This window comes from Pogona vitticeps, chromosome 4 (assembly GCF_051106095.1).
Source record: "Pogona vitticeps strain Pit_001003342236 chromosome 4, PviZW2.1, whole genome shotgun sequence".
In the NCBI taxonomy this organism is placed as follows: domain Eukaryota; kingdom Metazoa; phylum Chordata; class Lepidosauria; order Squamata; family Agamidae; genus Pogona; species Pogona vitticeps.
In genome coordinates, this window is record NC_135786.1 from 143730483 (window position 1) to 143754394 (window position 23912).

Consider the following 23912-nt stretch of genomic DNA (forward strand, 5'->3'; position numbering starts at 1 on the left):
GGGTTTTCCAGGTAGAGGATACTCAGAAATGGTTTACTATTAGACATGGTATATGAAGATTTATTTAGAAGGCTACAGAATGGGCCATCCTGGTTTTGGAAGCCAGGAAGTTAAGAAGATTTGGACATGGCTAGGACACCACCAAGGAATATCAGATTACTCAGTGTAGGCTAGCAAAAAAATTCTGCCTATGACCTTGGAGAGCTATTGCTGCTGGTCAGATTTGATAATACCGAGCTAAGTAAACAAAAGATCTCAGTGTAAGGCAGTTTATTGTGTTTTGATAACCCTTTAGAAAAGAGACATATGATGTGTAGAAATAAATGTCTTATAAAATTTAAGCACAGTCTTTATGCATTTGGGAGCAGGGGGGAAAGCAAAAATACTTTGGCTACTGAATATGCAGATGTTTAGAAGTTTATTGAAAATGAATTCTTATGCTCTACTCTACATATAGTGAAACATTCCTTTATGGGACAAAGGTGACATAAGAATGCAACAACAACAACAAGAAACACATTTGTCTTAGAATAAAATAACTGATGGGGAACTAGCAGCTTTCCTGCCAGCTTTGGGCAGCCACAAGGTAAGGTGCATTCTGAGGGCTTTCCATCAACAACAACTTTATTTAGGTACTTTATTTCATTTTATATAATAATAAAAAAGTGTATGAGAGTTACAATCCAGATAATAATCTGGGCATTCCCTACCATATAATTCTTCAACCTGTGAAATACAACTGTTAATTTCTTGGTAAAATTTTATGTATTTGTTGATTCTCTATTTACAGTGGACCCGCTACTTAAGCAATTAATCCGTATTGGAATGGTGGCTGCAAGTCGAAAAGTCTGTAAGTCGAATCTCCATTGACCTACAATGCACTGAAAACCGATTAATCCCATAACCAGTGGTTTTTATTCTATTTTTATTCCATTTTGGTTTTTTTCTGGTCTGTAAGTCGATTCTCTGGCTGCAAGTCGAATCTAAATTTTGTAGCCAGAGAAGTCTGTAACTCAAAAAGTCTGTAAGTCGAGCCGTCTGTAAGTCGAGGGTCCACTGTATCTAATCTTGAGTTAGTGGGGGGGGGGGAATGGGTTAATACTAGTCTTAAAAACGTTTAGTTGAGGAGGAATCCTTACTGGAATTAGCAGAGTTTCCAAAGTTAAGTCATAATGTTATCGAACTTTAAAAAGAGATCTAATGCATATGATTTTGTTTGAACTCCCAGCTGACTTTTCTCTACACTGCTACTTTGAATATTGTGTATAGAGCATTTGGGGTTAGTTTCTAACTATTTTCTTTGACTCAGGTTCACATGAATGAAATGCGTACAGATCATCTTGTTGATGAAGATGGTTGCGCAATGACATAATTGATAGAACACAATAGCCTAAGTCCAACTAGTAGCTCCAACGATACCAGATTTTTTGACTCAATCACTGAATGGTAAGCCAACATTTATGTAAATCCCTCTGATTCGGTAGATCTAGTTTAATTGCAACAGCAATTAAATTTAGAACATTGCAAGTATATGCTGAATGGGGTCATAAAAGTTTATGCTATGTATGGGTAAAGTCCAACCCTCCAGATATTCTTAGACTGAAACTCTGTGCATTCCTTTCCATGGCTGTACTTTCCATGACTGTACTTCATGGGAATTGCAGTCCAACAAAGGTTTATGACACAATAGGTTTCTTACTATTTGAGGCACTGAAACAATCTTTGTAATTTCCAATTCTTAATAAACAGAGCCATCTCATTAATTTTATCTACTTGTAGCAACCATAAACAAATATTTTGATATGTTTATTTTATGGTTGAAAACCAGTGTTATGTCACAACTAGGATATGCTTATCAAATAAATGGAACTTATATAGTTGTTGACTCATCAAATCACTACTGATTCAGTGGGCCTACTCTAGTTGTAACTTATTACTGGATCTTAGCCATTATGTCAATTGTAATACTACAGCTATTAAAGTTGCAAAAAAAAAATCAGTATTATCTCTTGTTTGCAAATGTCAACAGTTGCTTTCAGTTTCATTCAACTAGCTCCTCCTGCTGATGAAACAACTTAGAACAGGAATTGAATGTTCTTCCTCTTCTCTTCCCTTCAGCCCCCATATCTGTTCAGAATCTGCTTCAGATGGGTTGCATGCAGAGCGGAGAAGAGGAGGGGGAAACAGATTTGTATGACATCAGTTTTCTCTCTTTCCTTCTGTGTGTATTCATAGTAGAAAAGCATTACTAGAATATTATTGGGAGAACTGATATTTATTTATTTATTCAATTTATATGCTGCCCAAACTACCCAGAGGTCTATGTTTTGTTTCACAATCTTTTTCTTTCAGAAGTGATTTACATATTGAAATATGGCCTAAAACCTGCAAAGGTGTTTAGAACATCACAGATAAGAAGCAGAGTGTTGCCACCTGCAGGATAGAAGACATAGTAACTTATATAGTACTTTGTGTATATATTGGATGAAGAAGAAACACAGAAAAATAGCAGAAAAACAAAACTATTCATGGGCATTTCCTTGAGTCCCCATGTAGTATCTTGTCAGGCCCATATGAATTTATTTACAATGATGTATCTGAAACATAGGGAGATCTCTACAGAGTCAGAACACACCGGCATTTCATAACTTTTTGTAGCAAGGAAGAGGGAATATATTTCATGTAGTAATTAGAAGGTTTACATTAATGTTAAAATAAATATTTGTCTCTTTGAAGGGAGCTGGTGAAGTTGCCTAGGTAAGCTCTCATATTAGTTTCTCTGGATAAATTGTTCTATCTTTTTTCTATTTATAAATGCCAGATACAAAACACAGCTGAGCAGAATTCAATTTTTGGAACTCCTTCAGGTGGTTTAGTAAATTTTGCCAGAATTTTAAAAGCTCTGAAGCTATTTTAGATTCCCCTGAAAGAGTTAAAAACATACTTCTGCTTAGGACTCAGGTTACATTGTCTTTCTCACTGATGAACTGTGATGTGTTATCCTCAAGATGTTTAACTTCAAAATATACTAAGTAGATCACTTCACACAATAAACAATAAATGAAGAAAATAATATGTAAAATTATTTGCTTAATATTATCCAAACATATTTATATTATTATATATAAGTTCTGATATTTTACCTGGCAAGGCCTTTTCATTTTAATTGCTATAACATGGTATCTATAACAACAGAGTTCGCAAGTCCAGGACCCTCTTTCACTAATCCATTTCAACAGGCAAAGTTGATGTGTATACCGTACTGACCCATCACATCGACAAGGATTTAACAGTTCACCCTAGGGAAAAAAATGATAATAAGTGGATGGGTGCATAAATATAATATTAAATTTTTCTCATCTTTGAACAGTGGATCTTAAAATAAGTTTTTAAAATAGGTTTTCCAGCATTTAAAATCATTTTATTTTTCCCAAATAAATACTGCAAAACCTCTTTTCTTCTTCCCCTTCCTCTTCTTCCTTTTCCTTCTTTCCTTCCAGTCTCATAAAAATTTTGATAAATATATGGGTTCATCCATGCACAAATGATTTCTTTGGCCAAAGAACAATACTATTTGTAATAAATATTGCTCTGCAGTCCTTCTTGAAATTTATACTAGAAAAAATGTATGGCATCCAAATGAACTTCATTGTAAATATTTTTATGCCATTCAAATCATTTTAGAAATAGAAAGTAAGGATGCATTAACTTACTTTAATCTGTCATACAAATACACAGGCCATATCTATAATACATTTATCATCTCAAAAACTGACATGACCATTAATATTATGGTAAATGTGGAAATAACAACATATTCAGGAGTTTATTCATAGGCCTAGGAATCTAAATTTTTCTCCAAAAAATATAGATTTCTAGACCTCATGATAGGGATGGAGAATGAGAATATATAAGGAACTTCTAAGTGCATATTTGAAAGATAATCAAGGTTGCAAAAATACACTATTGGGAAAGAAGTCCCACTGAACAAAATGGGATTTACTTCTGCATAAACATGCATGAGACTGTATCTTCTACCTAACACACTGGTTTGTAGAACAAAGGGCTTGGAAAAGTGAAGAACAAGGGGAAAAGGAGCTTCAGGCAATTGATTCTTGAGGCTCACAATTTAGTGATTTCTCATACTCTTTCCCTGATCCGAAACCCATGGTTCTCCTCTCTTACAGAACTAGTACCCTTTTCAACAGTTCCCCAGAAGCCCTAAATATGTCTTCCTATTGTTTCATAAAACAATCAAACCTAACATTTCAAGCTCTGGGGGATAAAATTAATTATGCAAGTATGTAAATAGTATGCAAGTGTGAGACTTTTCTAGACTTATATAATCACACACCAAGGGCCACTGGAAAGTTGCAGTTCTTGCTTCTTAGGACGAACAAAATGGCCAGCATCCTTCTCTAGAGCTATGCTACATAGTATGAATGATGTCACCAACAGCAGCAGATTGCTGCTGATTTGTTACTACTATTATTTTGGGGTGTATGTGACTTGTATACAAGACAAAATCATGAAAACCTGAAGTTGAAAAAGAAACTCCTTAATTGGTGGCAATCTGCCACCACCAGTGACATAATTTCCATTGTGCTGGCAGAGCTTCACAAAGAAATACTGGCCAGTGGCAAAACACAGACCAGCATGGTTTCAACCACTGGTCAAAGGAGCAGTTGTAGAGATCTTGCTCACTCTGTTCCTCCCACAGATGATACATAGCTCAAATTGTCGGTATCCCTCTAGATATGTCTGCCATGGTGTATCCATCACAGTGAGGCAATCACCTTGAAAATTTTGTCAGATACTACATATTTGCAATCTCTAGGGAAACCTCCAATATATTTTCCAAACTTTGTAAAACACAGTTATACAATCACTTACAACAAATCACTATCAAACAAAACACAGCCATATAGAGTATTTCTTCAGGATCTTTTAGAGAAAAATGGGCATTTGAAATTAAAAACAAACGTATTTCCTCTGATCAACCTATTTCCCCTCCCTTTTCAATAGACATATGCCTTCGCCATTAGACTTCCAAAGTGAGCCTATGTTTTGGAAGGTGTCACCAAATTAATGGACTGCAAATGCTTTAAGAGCATACTTAAAACTTCAGATTGTGCCAATAAATTAGCAAAGTGGGACGCTAACAAATAGAAATGAAAGAAGACAGGTACACATTTGGAGGATGGCAAGTAAGCAAATTAAGTCTAAAAATAATTTAAGATTACTGGGGACAAACAAGTGTGTTGTAGGGGGTGCCGCTGATTTTATAGAAGTAATTCTATTCACAGGCCAGAATTCTATTGCCAATTTCTGTTCATATTAAGAGAATTTACACAAGTTGCAGTGGCAAATTGCCCCTCATTAATAAGGTACTGACTATGTTCCTTGGTACACATTTGGTAGCACAATGTATAAGAACAGTACTTTCTACTAAGAAATGTACAACCTGCAAACCATTTAGTAAAGGCTGGAGGAAATGGTTAGATGTTTCACCGACAAAATAACATGTGATCAAGAGTATATATGTCAGAAGGAGAGAGTGTGTGGGGAACAGAGGCAAAATCCGGTGTTAATCTTAAGTGAGTAAACCTACTGAAATGAATGAAGCTTGCTGTTAACAAGTAATGTGAGGACCATTGATAAATTTACAGTATGTCCGCTGTAGCTGGTACTAACACTGAATCTAGCTCAATTCCTGGCTGTACTAACAAAATATTAACAAAATTGTTTAAGACTGTCCTGTTTGAAAGAACAGTAGACACTCAATAAGCTTAAACAAGAAATTGCAGAACTGCACTTAGTTAAGATTTTCAAGACAAGAGCTATACCTACTGAGAATGCTTTCAGAGTGTATCATCGTATCTTACAACATAGTGAGCAATATATGTTTGATGTGGTTGTACCATTGTGAACATGATCAGGGAGCTAGAAATAATTTCAGTTCATTGAAAGCCTCCTACTTCCACTTCCCCCTTTTCAGGTTCCCCTTTGCCTTGGGGAAGCTATTAATAGTCAGACATCACCACTGGATTGCTGTCAGTAGCATCAAGACTGGAGGTGGTGATCTGTTGATGATTTTTTACTATTAAAGGCTTCCTTCCATCCCAAGGCTACCAAAGGTTTCCCTAAGGCAAAGGCAAGCTCTAGGGAGCCTCAGAACCTTAAACAGCAGGATAAGAAGCTTTTAATTGACTTAAATTAATTATTTCCAGAGGGACGTGGTGGCGCTGTGGGCTAAACTGCAGAAGCCTGTGCTGCAGGGTCAGAAGATCCGGCAGTCGTAAGATCGAATCCACGCAACGGAATGAGCACCCGTCGCTTGTCCCAGCTCCCGCCAACCTAGCGGTTCGAAAGCATGCAAATGCGAGTAGATAAATAGGGACCACCTCGGTGGGAAGGTAAACAGCGTTCCGTGTCTAAATCACACTGGCCATGTGACCACGGAAAAATTGTCTTCGGACAAAACGCTGGCTCTATGGCTTGAAGAGCGGGATGAGCGCCGCCCCCTAGAGTCGGACACGACTGGACAAAAATTGTCAAGGGGAACCTTTACCTTTACCTTAATTATTTCCAGTGCCTGGTTTTGATTTATGGTGTAACTTTACTCAACAGAATTTTGTCCAATGTTGGAGTAGATTACTGTACTTTATTAATTCTCATCAAAATGACAGATCTGAAGATATCTATTACTTGCACAGAAAATGTTGTGTCTTTTTGATTGGTCCAATAAAGATATTGCCACACAAATTCTGGAATTCATCTTATAGTCAGCACAGCTACCCTATATTTCATCTAACTATATAAGTCACCAGGAAGAATGGATAAATGGTTAATGTTCAGCTACATACTAAAACCAATGACTAATTACTGCAAACTTTAGTTACCTCGTGCTGTTAATATTATAATAAAATGTATTCTCAAATTGTTTTAGTAACTAAATTAATAATTAAAAATTACTAGTGAGGAATTAGACTTGATCTGCCTCAATAAAGGCAATAGTGTTTCTGAAATCTTTTGAAGTTGTCCCTTGCTTTTAAAATGATTCAAATTTTGAGTCCTCTTGAAACTACAGAACATTATTTGGTGGATGAAAGTGAACAGAAACAGCTCATTTTCTCACTGACTTTATATTGCACATTCACACACAAACACACACAAAACCCAAAATCTTACTTAGGAGGCTGGGTAGGGTTAACACTGATGGCAAATGAATTCTAAGAACTGCTTGTTGTACTTGTGCATCTGTATGGTCTAACAATCATGTCACCTTTCACATGTGTCATGCCTCTCAAGGCGGACTGTCCAACAGTTTAGCCTCATTTACTGAACACTTTCATAGTAAAAGGACACATGATGCATGTATTCACATGTCCCACTGTGTGCTCAGATGCAATACATGTTTAATACAACATTAAGCACACACCTGTTAGAGGGTGCTACTTTGTAACACACACTGGTCTCAGACACTAATAGTTTTTTTCATGTTAGTTTTAGTAGAATCTATATTACATCTTTATCGACAGATATTTGCCAGTGTCAGTAATCTATTGCTGCCTAAACCACCATGATCTCAGTAATACTGACATTTGTTCTACGGGACTTACCACCCAGATTTTGCCAACTGCCTGATACAACCCTAACCCCATAGTTGAGAACTGTGAAAAGACATTTGCTGTTACTCAACTCGGAACGGTGTTTCCCACTAGCCTTCCACGGTTTCTTATCCTGTCATACCCTCCCGGGATGAAGTCGGGGAATGTCCTCTCTCCCTCCAGGCCACACACACGCAAGCATCACCCATGATCCGCCTCAACGGCGAAAGGGGGAAGCGAGCCGCTTCGCTTCCCCTTCGCCCGCAGGGCTGTGCGGCAGCTCCGAGCGCTGTCCAGGGTCCTGAGGGCGGCCCTGGGTGGCTGCGGCGGCCCCGTTTCTTCCTCCTCTCCGTCGCGCTGGAGCGTCACCCGCTAAAGGCAGGGGCAGGGGCGGCGGCGGCACGTGCGCGCGCGCGCCCTGCTCTCCGGCTCTTCCCACCCACCCTGCAAGTCATGTTATGGCTCTCTTCACCCGGCATCCAGGCGGGGACCCGGGGCGGGGGGGGGGGGCGCGTGTTTTCGAGCGGGCTTTCCCAACATTTCAGCGGGGAGGGTGGGTGGGGGCTGATCTGCCAGCCCACCCTCCGAGAGCTGCTCCCCTTCCCCCCCCCCCCGGCTCCCCTTCTCCTCGGCCGCGCGGTGTCGGGACTCACCTGCTCGGCGCCCTGGAAGCAGATCTTGCAGATGGGGCCGGCACCGCCCCCGCCGGCTTCCCCACTGCTGTTGCTACACACCGAGCGGGTCTCGGGTTTCTCTCCCTGTCCAACCCCACCCTTCGCGGAGCGACCACTGGGGGCCGGTCCGGGTGGGACCCCTGCGGCTTTCCCAGGCGGCGGCGGCGGCGGCGGCGGCGGCTCCTCTGAGGGCGGGGCGGGGTTTTGCTGCGGTTCCCCGCCGCCGAGGTTGCCGCCGCTCCCCTCGCCGCAGTTCATGAGGGACGCCGACGGCACCCCGGCCCGGCACAGCCTCCCTTTCCCCCGCCTAGTAAGCCGCCGCCTCCCCCTCTCCCTCTGCGGAGGGAAAAGCGAGGCGAGACGGACACGAGCCGCCTGGCTGGCTGGCGGAGGAGGGCAAGCGGAGCGGACACCGCGTGTCCGCCTCCTCCCCCACCCCCAAACGCCGCCGCCGCCGCCGCCCCGCTGGCTTGGGGCTGGCGCGCGAGTCCCCCGCGCCTGACGCCCGCCTCAGAATGCGGCGGGGCAGAAACCGTTAGAGACCGTTACCGGGAGCGAGCCGGGAGGGGAGGGGGGAGAGGGCGCGAGGAAGAATCCGCGGGCTGAACATGCCGCGCGACCCCTACGACATCCCCCCCCCCGCGCGCCCTTTTCTTTCTTCTACACAGATGAAGCCAGCCATGCTGGCCAAGAATTAATCATGTTCCCCCTTCTTTCTTTTCTTTCCATATCTCTCCCCACCCCCCGGGCGCAAAGGGCGGGATATCATCCGTGCTTTCTAAGCACCACCATATGGTCAGACTGTAAGAGGACTGGTCTTCCCCCCCCCCCTCGCTCCCTCATGCTCCGAGGGGATGCCTCAGCCCGGGAAGTGCTCGTCGTTTTAAATATCGGCTTTTAATGAGGTTAACCACCCTTTGTATACTCATTGTTTTCTACTTTCAATATGGTCTTTCATGGTTTGTAAGCCGCCTTGGGCCCTTTTTCAAGGAGGGGTAAAAAGGCGGGGTAAAAATAATTAAATAATAAATTAATGCCTGAGAACTGAATGGCTGTCGCACTGCTCAGAGAATTGCAGTCTCAGGTAGTTAGGATTTCAAAGTACATTAGCAGCCTCTCGCTTTCCAGAAAGAGCTTCTTTTCAGCTCTCTTCCTCGCAGCTTCTCATACAAAATTCCTACAAAATTTGAAGTTTTCTCCACGTTGCCTGGGGTGGTGCATACTTTCTTTCTCTTCCTCCTCGCTCTCTGTCTCACACAGACAGGACAGAAAGAAGTGGCCCAACATCAACGCAGACAAACTGGGGGGGGGGGGGGAGAGAACTCCCATCAAGTCCCATATTCTGCTTTTCAAGAATCTACAGTACAGATGCTGCTGAGCGTCATGACATCATCAGCACTCTTCCTCCCACCACTAACCAGCAGGTCACCCTTAGTTGGAACATTAATAGAAATAAATAGAAGACCTTCCCTTCTTCATTACATCCATATGCTTATATCATCTGCCCACACTTTTCACACTTACTGGCTGTCTCAAGAAGGGCTATCATGTTGCCCAACAGAGTATTTGACAAAAATTTTTGGAAAACTGAACCTTGTCTGGATGCTTTGATTCTTTCTTAAAAAAGGACATTCTTCAACTCCTCCCCCTTCTCCCTCATTAAATGTGTGCTTGCATATTGCAAGAGATCACAACTACTGCCTTGTATCCTGTCTGCACAAAGCATATTGACTTCTCAAGCAAGAAATTTGCTTCTGTGGGATTCTAAGAATATGCTTAATTTTCTTAAATGTCTTATAGGTGGCTGAGTGATACATTAAATTTGGCTTTGAATATTTCATGTTTCTTAGTGTGATATTAACACATTATGCACATTTTGTAGGACTATCCACAAAATCTTGGTGCACAGTCTGAAGAAGATGCATTAATGTCAAAAGCTGTTTGATTTTAGTAATCTAATAAAGGTATCACCTGCTCTTGCATTTCCTTCCTTCCTTCCTTCCTTCCTTCCTTCCTTCCTTACTTACTTACTTACTTACTTACTTACTTACTTACTTACTTCCTTACTTACTTCCTTACTTACTTCCTTACTTACTTCCTTACTTACTTCCTTACTTCCTTACTTACCATCCCTTTAGAGCAAGCACTACTCTAGGCCAGGGGTCAGGGAACTTTTTTACCTTTTACCCCCCCCCCCAAAAAATTTATATAAGCCAACATTACCCCCTTGATTTGAATGGAAGGAAATGATACAGTATTTGATGAAGCCACCCTTTTTTCCCACCTTAATTCAAGCCTTGCCTGTTCTTTTCATAATTTTGAGTCAGTCTCTCTCTCTTACACACACACACACATCCACCCATCCTCCACCCTTTTTCCCCACCTTAATTCAAGCCTTGCCTGTTCTTTTTTTATAGTTTGAGTCAGTGTCTCTCTCTCTCACACACACACACACAAACACACATCCTCCCTCCCTCCCTCCCCCTTTTTCCTGCCTTAATTCAAACCTTGCCTGTTCCTTTTTTCATAGTTTTGAGTCAGTCTCTCTCTCTCTCTCTCTCTCTCTCTCTCACACACACACACACACACACACACACACACACACACGTCCACCCACCCACCCTCCATCTATCCATTTTCTCTATTCATTTAAATAAGCTTGATGAAGCCTTCGGTCTCTCGCACCTTCCTTCCCCTCGTTAACTTGATCCTTTCCCGCCTCCTGCTTGCTTGCATTCATTTCCAGAGGAAGCAGTCATCCAAAGCCCCGGATTGATTGATTGCTCGGGGGTATTCCACAGCTATAGCCAATTAAGCAGGCTTATCGCCAGTCTCTGAACGAACTGAGGATTTACAAGTGCCTGCTGCAACCAGGAAGTAACAGGGAGAGGTGGCTTACAATTTGAGGTTTGGCTGCAGGGGTGGAGGAGGGAGGGAGGTAGCACTCTGCTCATTACCCCAGGATTTTCATTTTTACCCCATTTGGGGTAATTTACCCCTGTTCCTCGACCACTGCTCTAGGCAGTTTACAGATTAAAAATTAAAACCCCACAAGACCCTTTTAAAACAATACAGTCTGTCTATGTAGGGACCATGTGGCGTCTTCTAAATTTTCCTGAAATACAGAAGATACTGTACCCTGGAGGATTACCCAGAGCACTACCTGGAAGGCAATATGAACTCTTAACAATAGTCAATCAGGACTGCAAACTGAAGAAGGCATCTGCTTACATCCACTAGGCAACCCTATTCATTTGGCTTCAATTTGGCTTCAATTGGCTTTGCCCAGTGGGTAGACTAAATTTTAATCCCAGTTCTTTTTTTTTAATTTGATTTATATCCCTCCCATCTAGTATATTCTGCCACTCTGGGTGGCCCCCCTGTGATGGGGGCTTGCCAATTTTCTCTATAACCTTTTCCATGGCCAAATGGGAACCTTGAGTTTCAAAAGAAGGCAATGTGTGGTGGCTGGGTGGGTAAATGCAGATCATTTAGTGGCTCTTTGAAGATCTGGAATGAGAAATCTAGCCAACTGCTAGCTGGAGTTTGAAACTACACCTCCATTGGCATTAGCAGCTTGTGCTTCAACTCACATTTAGAAAGCATATCTGACACAATCATCTGCCATGAATTCTTGGGACTACAGTAATTATTTTCTGCACTGTCCACAAAATCATGGTGCACAGCCTAATGAACACAGGTTAACATGAAAAACTAGCTGCTTGTTTGATTTTTTTTTTGGTGATCTAATAAAGGTATCACTTGTTCTTGCACTTATTTCTTGGGAAGGCATTAATAAGGGTAGACAAAAAGTATAGTGAATTTAAAAAATGAAAGTATAAAAGAAAATAAATGGTATAAAGAGAAGTGTGCTGTAATATTTAAACTGTGTTCGATACCACTGGCAATGTAATGAATAACAGAGCTATATCCTGTTCACATAATAAAACTAGAAACTCATTATCTACTTTATAGGATATATGGTGCTACAAATGGTCATTAAGCTTTATGAAAGACCAGAAAGAGGTGGATGGAAGACTTAAATCAGGCTACAAAAATAATACCAAAGTCCAATGGTTAATCCCAGCAAAACTGAAGCCATGGAATGAATAGGATTTCCATACTCTCTGTCATACAGACAAAGAAATGGGACTAAATCTAATAATTAGTCCAAGCTAGAGCAGATATTTTTGGGAGGGGGGAGAGACACTCTTAAAGTCAACACTTATGTAAAGTCAATGGATTTGCTCTAGTTAATTTTTTTAAAAAAAACCTTTCAGATTAGATTATGGTTTCAATCCTGCACACACAGTGATACAATTAAATTCAGAAAAACTAACTGAATCTTAGCATTGAAGAGATGAAGGGATCCTGTTGATCACTGAATTCAGCCCCTGTTAAGGAGGCACAGTAAAGAATCAAACTCCCAATCTGAGCTATCCAGCAGTTCCTTCAAAGTAAACATGAATTTTAACATACTTTGACACAGGGGAGAAAAGGAGATTAGAGAACAAAAAGGGAGAGAAAACAAATTCTAAAAATATATAGCATGAGAACAAGGCTATGAGATCACCATTTGCATGGTTGTGAAGAATGTACTGTATGTTCACGGTTAATAAAGAAAATGTTAATAAAATATTGCTGGCAAAAGTTATATAGTTTGTTTGAAACTGCCTCCTCTCTCAGTTCTATTTCTTCAATTAGATACTTCAGGATCTTATCTTTTTCTAGGTTCCTAATGCAGTACTGTCTTCTATCACTTTGTGTTTTTACTCAAAGCAGACACAAATGTGCAACAACCTATAGGAACTATGGATATTGTCATGCTATAAACCTTGGTTGTCAGACAGGAATGTAAGACTGTAAGAACAGTGAAGCAGGTTCCAAGCAAACAGGACAAAGCTAATGTCCAATCTGTTCGTTTATTTAGGATTACTGAATGTATATGTTATTTTACAACTAAAATGTTCAGAGATGCTTACAAAGTTGAACATAAGTATATAAAATACAAAACAATCTACCAATCAGAGAAAGGACAGTTCTACTGTAGCACAAAGCAATCTATAACCAAAAATTTTTGTTTCCTCTGAAATATAACTACAATAGACATTTCCTATTTAAAAAGGAACAGTTGAAAAGAAAGATGTTAGCCAGCTTCTTGCTTAATAAAGCCATATATGTCCTCCAGTTTTAGACCATTACTTCTTTAATAGTGCACTGCTGTAGGTGAAACAATCAGTTCTAAAAGACAAGTTTGTTATGGTAACTGTCATTTTATCAGAATAAAATAATTTTGTTACTATAGCTGCAGGCCCCAAAGTGATTTTTCCAGGCTTTGTCTGAAGTAATTCATTGACTTAACTTAAACATGCAGGTTCATTATTTAAGACCCTAGCTCTAAATTGCTTTGCTGATTCAAGAACCATGTATATTAAATTTACTTTAGAATACTCAAATGGCACGTTGGAACCAATACATTTAGGGATAAGGTAATAGCTCATAGGAACAATGTGTCAAGTGCCTTCTGGAAGCATATTTATCAATCTAAGCCTGCAGTCCTACACACTTATTTGAGAATGAGCTACACTAAAACTAATGGGGCTCACTTCCAAATTCATGCACATAGAATTGAACTGCTGGTGTTTCCATCAAGATATATTAAACACTCCGAGTGTAAGAATTAAACAGTATTCTAAACACTGGATATCACAACGTCCAAACTAGTTCCCAAACAGATAACTCAGAAATAAAGGTTGAGTAGCATTTCACATTATAATAATTGAGCATGCAAAAGATGTGTACCAAACAATGAATCCAGGTGAAATAATAATGTTGAACACAGACATTCTGATACATGCACCTCGCTATAAGATAAAGGTGCTCTACATAAATAGACAGGTACATAGATAGACAGGCTAATGACAGAGGCAAAATACTATTTCATTATACAATCAACCAGTCAATAGATCAATGGATAGACATTGGTTATGTGCCGTATTTTGTCTATGCAGTCCTATAGCCCCAGGGAAGGCATGACAATGACCATAGGATAGATCAGATTACCCTCTCCAAGGACAGTGAGAGAGTTCCATCTTCAGAGGGAAATACAGTATATGGTCTTATATTCCTCCTTTCCACTGAGTTCTGCATGATTCATTTCCTCAGTGCTGGCCATCCTCTTTCAAAAGAATTAATCTCTCTCCCTCTCTCTCTCTCTCTGTCTGTCTGTCTGTCTCTGTGTGTGTGTGTTTGTGTGTCTCTGTGTGTGTGTGTGTGTGTGTGTGTGTGTGTGTGTGTGTGTGTGTGTGTGTGTGTGTGTGTGTGAGAGAGAGAGAGAGAGAGAGAGAGAGAGAGAGAGAGAATATGTGTGTAAAATCAGAGGATAAAATGTATGTTATGGATCCTCTCAGTCTCAGTCTCCAGACATGAAGGATGGGAAGTTGTGCCAGCCCTGGAATTGATACACAGATTTTTAAAGTTATGGGGGGGGGGGAGTGAAGGAGAAAAGACCAGCTGTTTTTCCTTTTCTGTCACTTGGCTAGCTTGAGTGTAGCATAACTCTGGATATACCTGGGATTTTAACTCCACTTTCTGAGACAACTTACAATTCCCCTGCTAAAGTAAATAATTTCTTACTTTTAATTGATGCATTGATATTTATTTTCCTAAAAATAAATTTTATTACATGCAGCGGCTTGCTTTTTACATTTTCAGATCACATGTGTGTATACTGTAGATTATTAAGTTCATTATTTGATCTACCAATTGTATAAAAATGTCTAGGAATGGAAGAATGAATCTGTAGAATGCCATTTCTAATATTGTATATTTTAAAAAATAGACAAGAACTAATGACATAGAGGCATTTTAAAAGGTAAAATAGGAAAACTGTTGAACAACTCTTGGAATCTTGAGATTTTGATGCATTTTGCTATGTTTCTGCTCCTGATTTTACCAGATTATACAGGCTATGTATAATTTATGTTCTTTGTGTGATGTGTGTCAAGTGCCCTTAAGTTACATTCTACTAGGTTTTCAAGGTATGTGAAATGTTTATGGAATAGTTTCACAATTCCCACCCCTTAGTGAGTTTCCATACCCAAGCAACGATTTTAACATAGATCTCTTGGAGTCCATACACTGTACCCACTATACCATGTGTGACGTATTTCTAGAGGGGACCATCAGCTTAGTTTTATAACTCAAACACACAATCAAAAATTTCTCATCAGAAGTAAATATGACTGAATTCAGTTGTACTTAGTCCAGGTAAGTTTGTTTAGGACTGCAGCTATATGTTCTGTTTATTCCACTAATTACCTATTTAATTGTAAGTCATAGAGTCATAAAGTTGGAAGAGACCACTGAGGCCATCCAGTCCAACCCCCCACCATGTGGGAACATCCGTCAAAGTACTTCCAACAGATGGCCATCCAGCATCTGCTTAAAAACCTCCAAAGAAGGAGACTCCACCACCCTTCAAGGCAGCCTATTCCACTGCCAGAAAGCCCTGACAAGGAAAAACATTTAGGATCAAACCACTGGATTTTTTTTTAAAAAAGAAGAATATACCTATCACACAATGTTGTTGTTGTTGTTTAGTCATTTAGTCGTGTTCGACTCTTTGTGACCCCATGGACCAGCGCACGCCAGACCCTCCTGTCTTCCACTGCCTCCTGGAGTTGAGTCAAATTCATGTTGGTAGCTTTGATGACACTGTCCAACCATCTCATCCTCTATCATCCCCTTCTTCTCTTTCCTTCACACTTTCCTAACATCAGGGTCGTTTCCATCACACAATAACCTTCTAAAATCATTGTATATTGCAAGAGTAGATGGAATTCTTTTGTCTGCTACTTCCATAATATCCATGACCCTGGGCCTGCTGGCCTGAAGATTCTGTGAGTTGTAGTACAAAATAGTAACATGTCCCAGCTCTGAAAGGCAGAGTACTATTGCTTTACCATAAGATGACACATTATTATTCATGGTTTAAGTATCTGATTGTAGAGCCAGAGTTTTGGAGTTCAATTCCCACTGCGTCCCAGAAGAACCAGCCAGTGTGGCCTTGGGCAAGCTGCAGAGTCCCAGGGAACCCCCGGAAGAAGAGAATGGAAAAGCACTTCTGAGTAACTATCTGGAAAACCCTAAAAAGGGTAATCACAAGTGAAAATTGATTTTATGGCATGTGATTTTTATTAAACTATGCTACATTCACAATTGCTGTTGCTTATCTGATTAAGAAGAATTGGAAAAAGAAAATACTGTACATGATTTTGGGTAAAACTATTCTTCGCCTGTTTTTTATATGTCATGTTCATCTTGTCATGTTGGCATGAATCGTGGTGTCTATGCAAGATTAATATCAAGTAACACTGCCTACTGGAAAACAACAGCAGTTTCTTAATCTCACAGATATATATATATCTTCAGAAACTCTTATCACAGATTACAGGAGAATTTACTTTGCTATGGAGAAGTCACTATTTTGACCTTTCCCCATGCTTGAAAGTTTTGATATGGAATTGTACCTGTTTGTCATTTCCCACTACACATTAGAGTCTCCCAAGTACATATATGAAACAATCCCCTATGAACAGGAATGATTTTTAACCTCTTATATTGATTTTAGCACATATTCTTGTGAGAAACTTAAATTTTCCTACAAGGTAACAGCTCTGACAAGGAAAAACATACTACAGTATTCATAAACAATCACAAAGAGTGAAATAAGAATGGAAACTTCACTGAGAATATGTGACACAGACCATGATTGTATGGCTGTCTACAGTAGGCTTCACATTTAAAAACAGAAGCAAGATGTCTTTCATATTTTATCCTTTCTGTTGCATCCTAAGTTTATCTTGTTCTTTGACCTAGTTTTGCCATAAGCAGACTTATTTTAGTTAAAGGTAATAACTCTTCTAACAAGTTTTTGCTATACTTTAAATAAATCTATATTCTTCCAGAAACAAGGGATGTAGTGGTTCCCTGTACAGCAGGCTTGTCCAACCTGTGACCCAAGGGCCGCATGCGGCCCAGGTCAGCTCATAATGTGGCCCAGTGCAATTTTTTATTTTAAAAGAAATTCCAAAGTTTCAAGTTACACTGCCGGCACTTGCGGCCGAAATGCGGCTGGGGCACGTCACAATGGTAGGGGGGGAGAGAGGGAAGGAAGGAAGGAGCGGGAGGGGAGGGAGGCTGCGTGACTGCATTGCGCCGTCCCCGTCAATAGGTGGACCCCCTCCCGGCCCCATAAAGCCACCGGAGTCGAAGCTGGCAGCCTCTGCTGTCTGAGATCGCAGCTGCCGGTAAGCGTGCTTGGAGCGGGGCTCCGGAGGATGGCAAGGGCTGCCCCCCTCATGTGGCCCAAACCAAATTTATGTGCGGCCCAAAACAAATTTTCATCTTCTAATGTGGCCCAGGGAAGGTGAAAGGTTGGACACCCTGCTGTACAGTATCGATGAAGATACCTTACTTTCAGGCAACAGTGTTGTTACTGCTTTCCCTGACAGCTAATAGAGGTTATACTTTGCATTAATAGCCTAGAGTTCTACATTCATTTAGTCATCCATTGATCATTAAAACCTCTTGAAATGGCTATGTGCTGAAGCTTTAAGAGCTGTAATATATGGACAATTGCCCCAAGCAGTCACATTCTTTATGATGTCAAGGAAATATTTGCATGTAGCTGTGGTCTCTAATCTGTAGCTTTGTTTATTGCTCTGTTGCTTTCTTTGTTTTCTCAAAGAGCCATTTAATTGTTTCCTAACATACTTCAATAGCTTTGCCACAATTTAAGTGCTTCGTGAATTTTTTTCCAATCTTTTATAACTAATGTCTCTCCTACTGTTTGCATAACATAAAATAAATGAAAAAGCTGAGCTCACAAGCTAGAATTTTTCTGCACTTGATTCACAGCCATCTGCCTTTGAACCAACACTTCTGAGTCACATGCAAACATTCTACATTTTTACTATGACAACAGATTCAGGAACATTTTCTTGCCCTATATATACAGTATATAGAGAGTATATGATTGTTGCTTAATGTTTTGATGCATGTCTGTATATTATTGATTTTACTGGAATGCACTTTGATGTGGAATATATGAACAACAATGATCATTCATAGATGTCACTTTTGACAGTAAAGTTATAATTGCTCTAAAAAACAAGTGTTTCTGCGTTCCAAAGTTATTTAATTTATATAAATGCAAATTTCAAATTATTGTGAGCTAATTGTCTAGAAAGTAAAGAATAAATTCACCTGAAAATCCAACACATAATGACTCTAGATTAGAACACTTACAAAATAGATACATTGAAAGACAAATTGTGACTCTTTTCAGGATTAGTATACCTGTAGTATTCATTAAGTATAGCCTTATATAATGTTTTATTTGTTTGTTTGTTTTCATTATTTATATGCCATGTTAGAACAAAAGAATCCACAGTATTGAAACTGAGCTCATGAGAAGAATCTTTGAGAGAATCAGTCATAATTCTTGCAAAATTGAACTGGTAGGAACATGGCAGAGTCTACAGATTTGTTTTCATACTTGCCTGGATATTCCTAGTGTTGCTATTCACCCTAGATTGATTAAAGGAGCATTGCTATTGCATGACGAAGTGAAGCAGTATTCCACAGTGCATTTGTGATGGGAGGTGCAGTCCTAAAAAAATGTAGGTGTGACTAGGCACAAATTTGGCACAATATAAATGCATCATCTCATCTTGTTCTGTTCCAACTCTGGGAGCATTTCGGCAAGATACTTTAACATTTTTATTATTGTTTTCTCTCCCCCCCCTTCTTCCCCTTGCCTTTTCCCCCCTTTCTACAAACTCCTTATCTCTTTGTTTGTGAGGATTGCCCAGTCACTCATGCCATTCATATTCATGAGCTGATTTGCATGAACATATGAGAGGACTGGAGAGGCGGAGTCAGCAGCTACATGAGGTTTGGCAGGAGGAGGAGGAGCCAGATAGGGCTGGTTAGTCAGAGGGTGAGGGAACAGATACTGAGAGAGATAAAGCTGGTTAAGAAAATGGGTAGAGAAGGTGGTAATGATATAGCAAGAGAAAAGAAGTGTGTACTGGGAGAAATGTTGATGGTTTGCTTGTGTATAATGTTTATCTGAAAAACTTCTGTTATTATTCAATCTCTGCTTCACTTCAATAAATAAGTTCTGTTTTGGTTCACAAGTCAAGTATCCAGACAAACGTCATTTATATTGTGGATTGAGGTACTCCATTGGTGGCAGCGAGAAGAAAACGCGATGTGAACCTTTGTGAGGGAAAGACAAGCAGGGGCCACGAGGGCGAATGCCGCATTGTTATTCCTAAAGACAGATCACCTGACTGTGTGCAGAGATAAATGCATCTGCTCTACATATAATTGAACAAGCTTCATAAAATGCAACTGCACTACCAACCTATCCAGAGAATAAAAACAAATTAAATATTAAAATTATTATTATTACTATTATATCTTCAATTAAAAGCTTCCTCCTTGCAGGTCCTGATTTTTTTTTCCTAATTCTTCTTGTTTCGCATACCTGGAAAGTCAGATATTTTGTCCCTTAATTAATTTCTGTTCCTTGCAGGAGATGAGCTTTTCTTTACTTTCTTCCAGATTTAAATTTTATGTACCATTATGTGGTAAAATATATTTGCATAGATTTAAAAAAATAGCAATGAAAACTTTATTAGCCGTTACGACTCAAAACCTCAAAATATTGGAGACCATTGTGCAATACCATGGAGTGTGGTTTTTGGTAGCTGGATGATTCATCTGTTATGTTTGCCAAGCTAAACCAGAGGAAAGAGGACTGCCCTATTTTAGCCTTTCAAGCAAGGTCCCTGTCACATAGATTAGTTATGCTGATATGTTAATTTGCACCACAGGATCATCTAGTGAAGCTTCATATCTGGGTGGGACTTATTCCCAGTATCACTGGTCCAACACTGTGTGTAGTAATGGTTCTCCATAGATTACTGCAGAGCATAGTTTCCTTTATATGTTACCTGTGAGTCAGGTTATTCTTAGTTCCAATGGCCAGTATTCTGTTGCTACAGAGTAAAACAATTGAATTAATTGCTGAGTGATATGTCAACATTTATGAAGATTCCAGAGTCAATGGCTAAAAATCCCATCATGCAGCATATTAAGTCACACTAGAGTAGACCCACTGAAGCAGTGGAGACTTGGTGAGAGTCAAATCCTCCATAGGTTCCATTGATTCAGACAGGCCTCCTGGAGTTATAATCTACTTTAGTGTAGGAAATGTAGTGTTTGGTAAGCCACAATTTTAATATACTTTGATCCATATACATGTGTGTGGAGTATATGGAGATGGCATAGGTATATATAAAAAGCTATCCTTTTCAAGCAATCCATTGAATTTTTCTACTCTTTAAAAGTTGTTTTGTTGTTGTTGTTGTTTTTATTCTGAATAGGCTTGTCTTTTCAGATTCAAGTCAGGATGACACACCATTTTTCAGCAAGTCTTGGCTGTCTTCCAATCCTTTATTCATAAACACCTTGGTTCAGTTGAATCCATGGTGAATATGATTGATTCAATCTATTATCCACGTAGGAGGACTTAATATGTTTTTAAAAGGGCTCTGCATCACTGCATCTTCCTCTAAATAATAGAATTCAAAATTATACTGTGCCCTTCCTTTTTCTATACAAGCCGATAATCTAGATTGTAGAGCATCATGATATCATTTGTTACAGCAAAACAATTTTTGAAAACTTTTTTTGTTCTGGTGGTGTTGAATATGAGAGCCTAATATCACTTGAAGTGGGAAGAAAAGCTAATGGACTTTGCATGAAACTATTTTGGTTATCCTAGAGTATCTAATGACAACTTCTCCAGTATTAAGCACTTTGCTTTTTGTTTTTTATGCACTACATATTAGCTAAGTTTAAGATTGGCTTTAGAGAGAGCTATTCTACAAATTACACTCAGGTGAAAGTGGGGCCTCCCCTTTCCAGTGGCTAGCTTTGTCAGACACGTCTTGACAGCCTTGGTTTTATTTTCTCAGAATACCATGTCTGATGCATTAATTCCAAGACACTTGGTGTGTGTGTGTGCATTGAGAATCGAATTGTCAGTATGATTTTTTTTTTTGGGGGGGGGGGAATCACAATCAAAATAAAATCATGGCCAAAATAAAGACAGCTGCCCAAATTATCTCCACTGTTACAGCCAGCTGAAAAAATAATAAAGTACCCAACTGAAGCAAATGTAGTTTTAAAAAAATGAAATAAAATGTGATTTTAAATAACAAAAACTAAATGACTAGTAACAAGCAATTCTGTATAACCCTAGCTATTTTAAACAATGTAATTGTTAAAAGTATTTGCCCCTTTTTAAAAAGTGTTTACATTTTTGTGTCCTTCATTGTATTATTTGTTTTTCATGCTGGCACACTCTAGTCACCAAGCCCGATATTTTTTTTACTTCCATCTCCTGCCTTTGTCACTTTGTTCTATTCGCCTTGCTTTCTAAAACACAGTTCTGTCCAGCTATGTCTGTATGCAATAGCAGCTGAAAATCTGTTTCTTCACTAACTCTTGACTCCATCTATCCTCTTGGTGTTACTGCCACACAATTCCTTCCGAATGTGACCATGATCTTTTATCTTATGCAAGACATGACCAGAACAATCTTAATGGAATGTAGGATCTCCATGACAACTCTATTGCCAAACTCCAAACCCTGACAACTGAGAATATTCTTTAAAGACCTGCTTAGCAATCTCAGTATTCTACTGAGCAAAATCCTGTTGCATAGCTACTCATATGGTGTAACTTTTAGAGACAAATTAGGAAGTATCTATAGGTTGCTGAATCATGCAACTGATAGTGTCTATGGAGATTTCTTAATTTACGGCAATTTATGTGTAAAAAGTGTCACTGTCTGCATAACAGGATTTCAGCCACTATGTTTACAATGGTCCTTACCAAAACAAAATTAATACAATGAAAGGAATGAAATTATTAGTAGCTTATTATGCTTTGGTGGAGAAAATAGTTATTAAAATGACACACAAAATGGTTTGACAATCTTTGTTGTCTGGGATGAGAAGATTAATAGAGCAAATTTTCTAGAAAGTAAAACCTGGACTGGATTAATCTTGATATTAACCACCAGACATCTTGAATGTCAGTCTGAACCTGACTGTGGAGCATATCTGAAAAGCTCAAAACATAGTACCTTACACATCTGTCATAAAGGAGTTGATTTCTAGAAAAAATGGATTTTGAGTTTACTCTATCTGGTTTTATTTTAATAGTGAAATTTATTTTTCGTGTCATATCCTCCCATCCTTGAGATCCCAATTCAAGTAATATTGGCTAAATTCCTATTGCTTAGTATAGTGAGTTGTACAACAGCAGGCCCACTGAATTAATGGAGATTTGATGAGTCAAATCCTCTGTAAATTCAACTGATTCAAATGGGTCCACTCTAGTTGTAAGTTACTATGCTAAAGTAAGTCACAACTGGAGAAGGCACATTTGAATTAATGAAATTTATGGAAGAGTTGACTCACCAAATGCCTATTCAATAGGCCTACTCTAGTGCAACTTACTACACTAAGCAATAGGATTTCAGCCATTAACTACCTGTTTAACTCCTCTTATGATCCTAGAATGAGAACTTAATTTTGTCAACATTTGTCTTGTCACTGAGTGGGAATATTACTTAAATCGGGGAAGGACAGCCTACAGGAGGAGATCTGTGCTTTTTACCACCACCACTAACTGCACCTCCAGCAGAACAGATATGCAAAATAGTTACTGCAGGCACAACCAATTGTGAACCTTCAAACCTATACCGGATTACCTCCAGATACAATTAATACACCTGCAATTGCGTTATTGCATACAAGACTAGAGTATCTAATTTGATCCTGTAATTAATGCTGGTTCAACCAAAGCTGTTCAATCATACAACTGTGACACAGTGTCTCCACTGCTGTCTATGCACACTATGATAAAGAATTGGTAGAAATAGTAAATGGCAGCATGCCTAGAGTGATGTAGTTGTGGCCAACCTCTCTCCCCACCCAAACACTTCTTCACTTCTGCAATTCTTGATCTGGAAACATATGAGATGGCACAGACAGGAGTTGGCAATAATGTATTTTAAGGATATACAGTGGTGCCTCGCTTAACGAGCGCACCGTTTAACGACGAATTCGCATAGCGACACGTTTTTTGCAATTGCTAATGCGATCACATTGCGATGTTTTTTAAACAGCTGACCGACAGTTCCAAAATGGCCGCCGCATCCGCAAAATGGCCACCCGCAGCATTTTCACGCCCTGCCCTCGCTTACCAGGCAGCGAAAATGGCGGCCGGATCAAGGATTCCCCGCATACCCGTTTTAATGCGTTCCTATGGGGCTTTCCCCCCTGCATAGTGACAAATCCACATAGCGACGTTAATCCTGGAACAGATTAACGTCGCTATGCAGGGCGCCACTGTAGTTTTGAAATCATACTCAGAAAATTGTTTCCAACGGCAAAGGTGGGACACAATTCCATTGCAATCAACTAAGAAGATTAAAACTCATACACTATGATGAAGAAGCAGCATTCATTGTGCTCGGAGG

General features: G+C 39.6%; 1 protein-coding gene across 2 annotated transcripts in view; it reads right to left on the bottom strand.

The window, feature by feature from the left end:
- MARCHF11 (membrane associated ring-CH-type finger 11) overlaps window positions 1-23003 on the bottom strand; it is a 39924-nt gene extending 16921 nt beyond the window's left edge. For both annotated transcript variants that reach the window (XM_072998505.2, XM_078391708.1), the window contains exons 1-2: window positions 8264-23003; window positions 3144-3299 (exon numbers count right to left, since the gene is read on the bottom strand). In XM_072998505.2, the coding sequence (XP_072854606.2) occupies window positions 3144-3299; window positions 8264-8542 (435 nt within the window). In that variant the 5' untranslated portion in view covers window positions 8543-23003. The remainder of the gene's footprint in view (window positions 1-3143; window positions 3300-8263) is intronic.
- Between the last annotated feature and the right edge of the window lie 909 nt (window positions 23004-23912).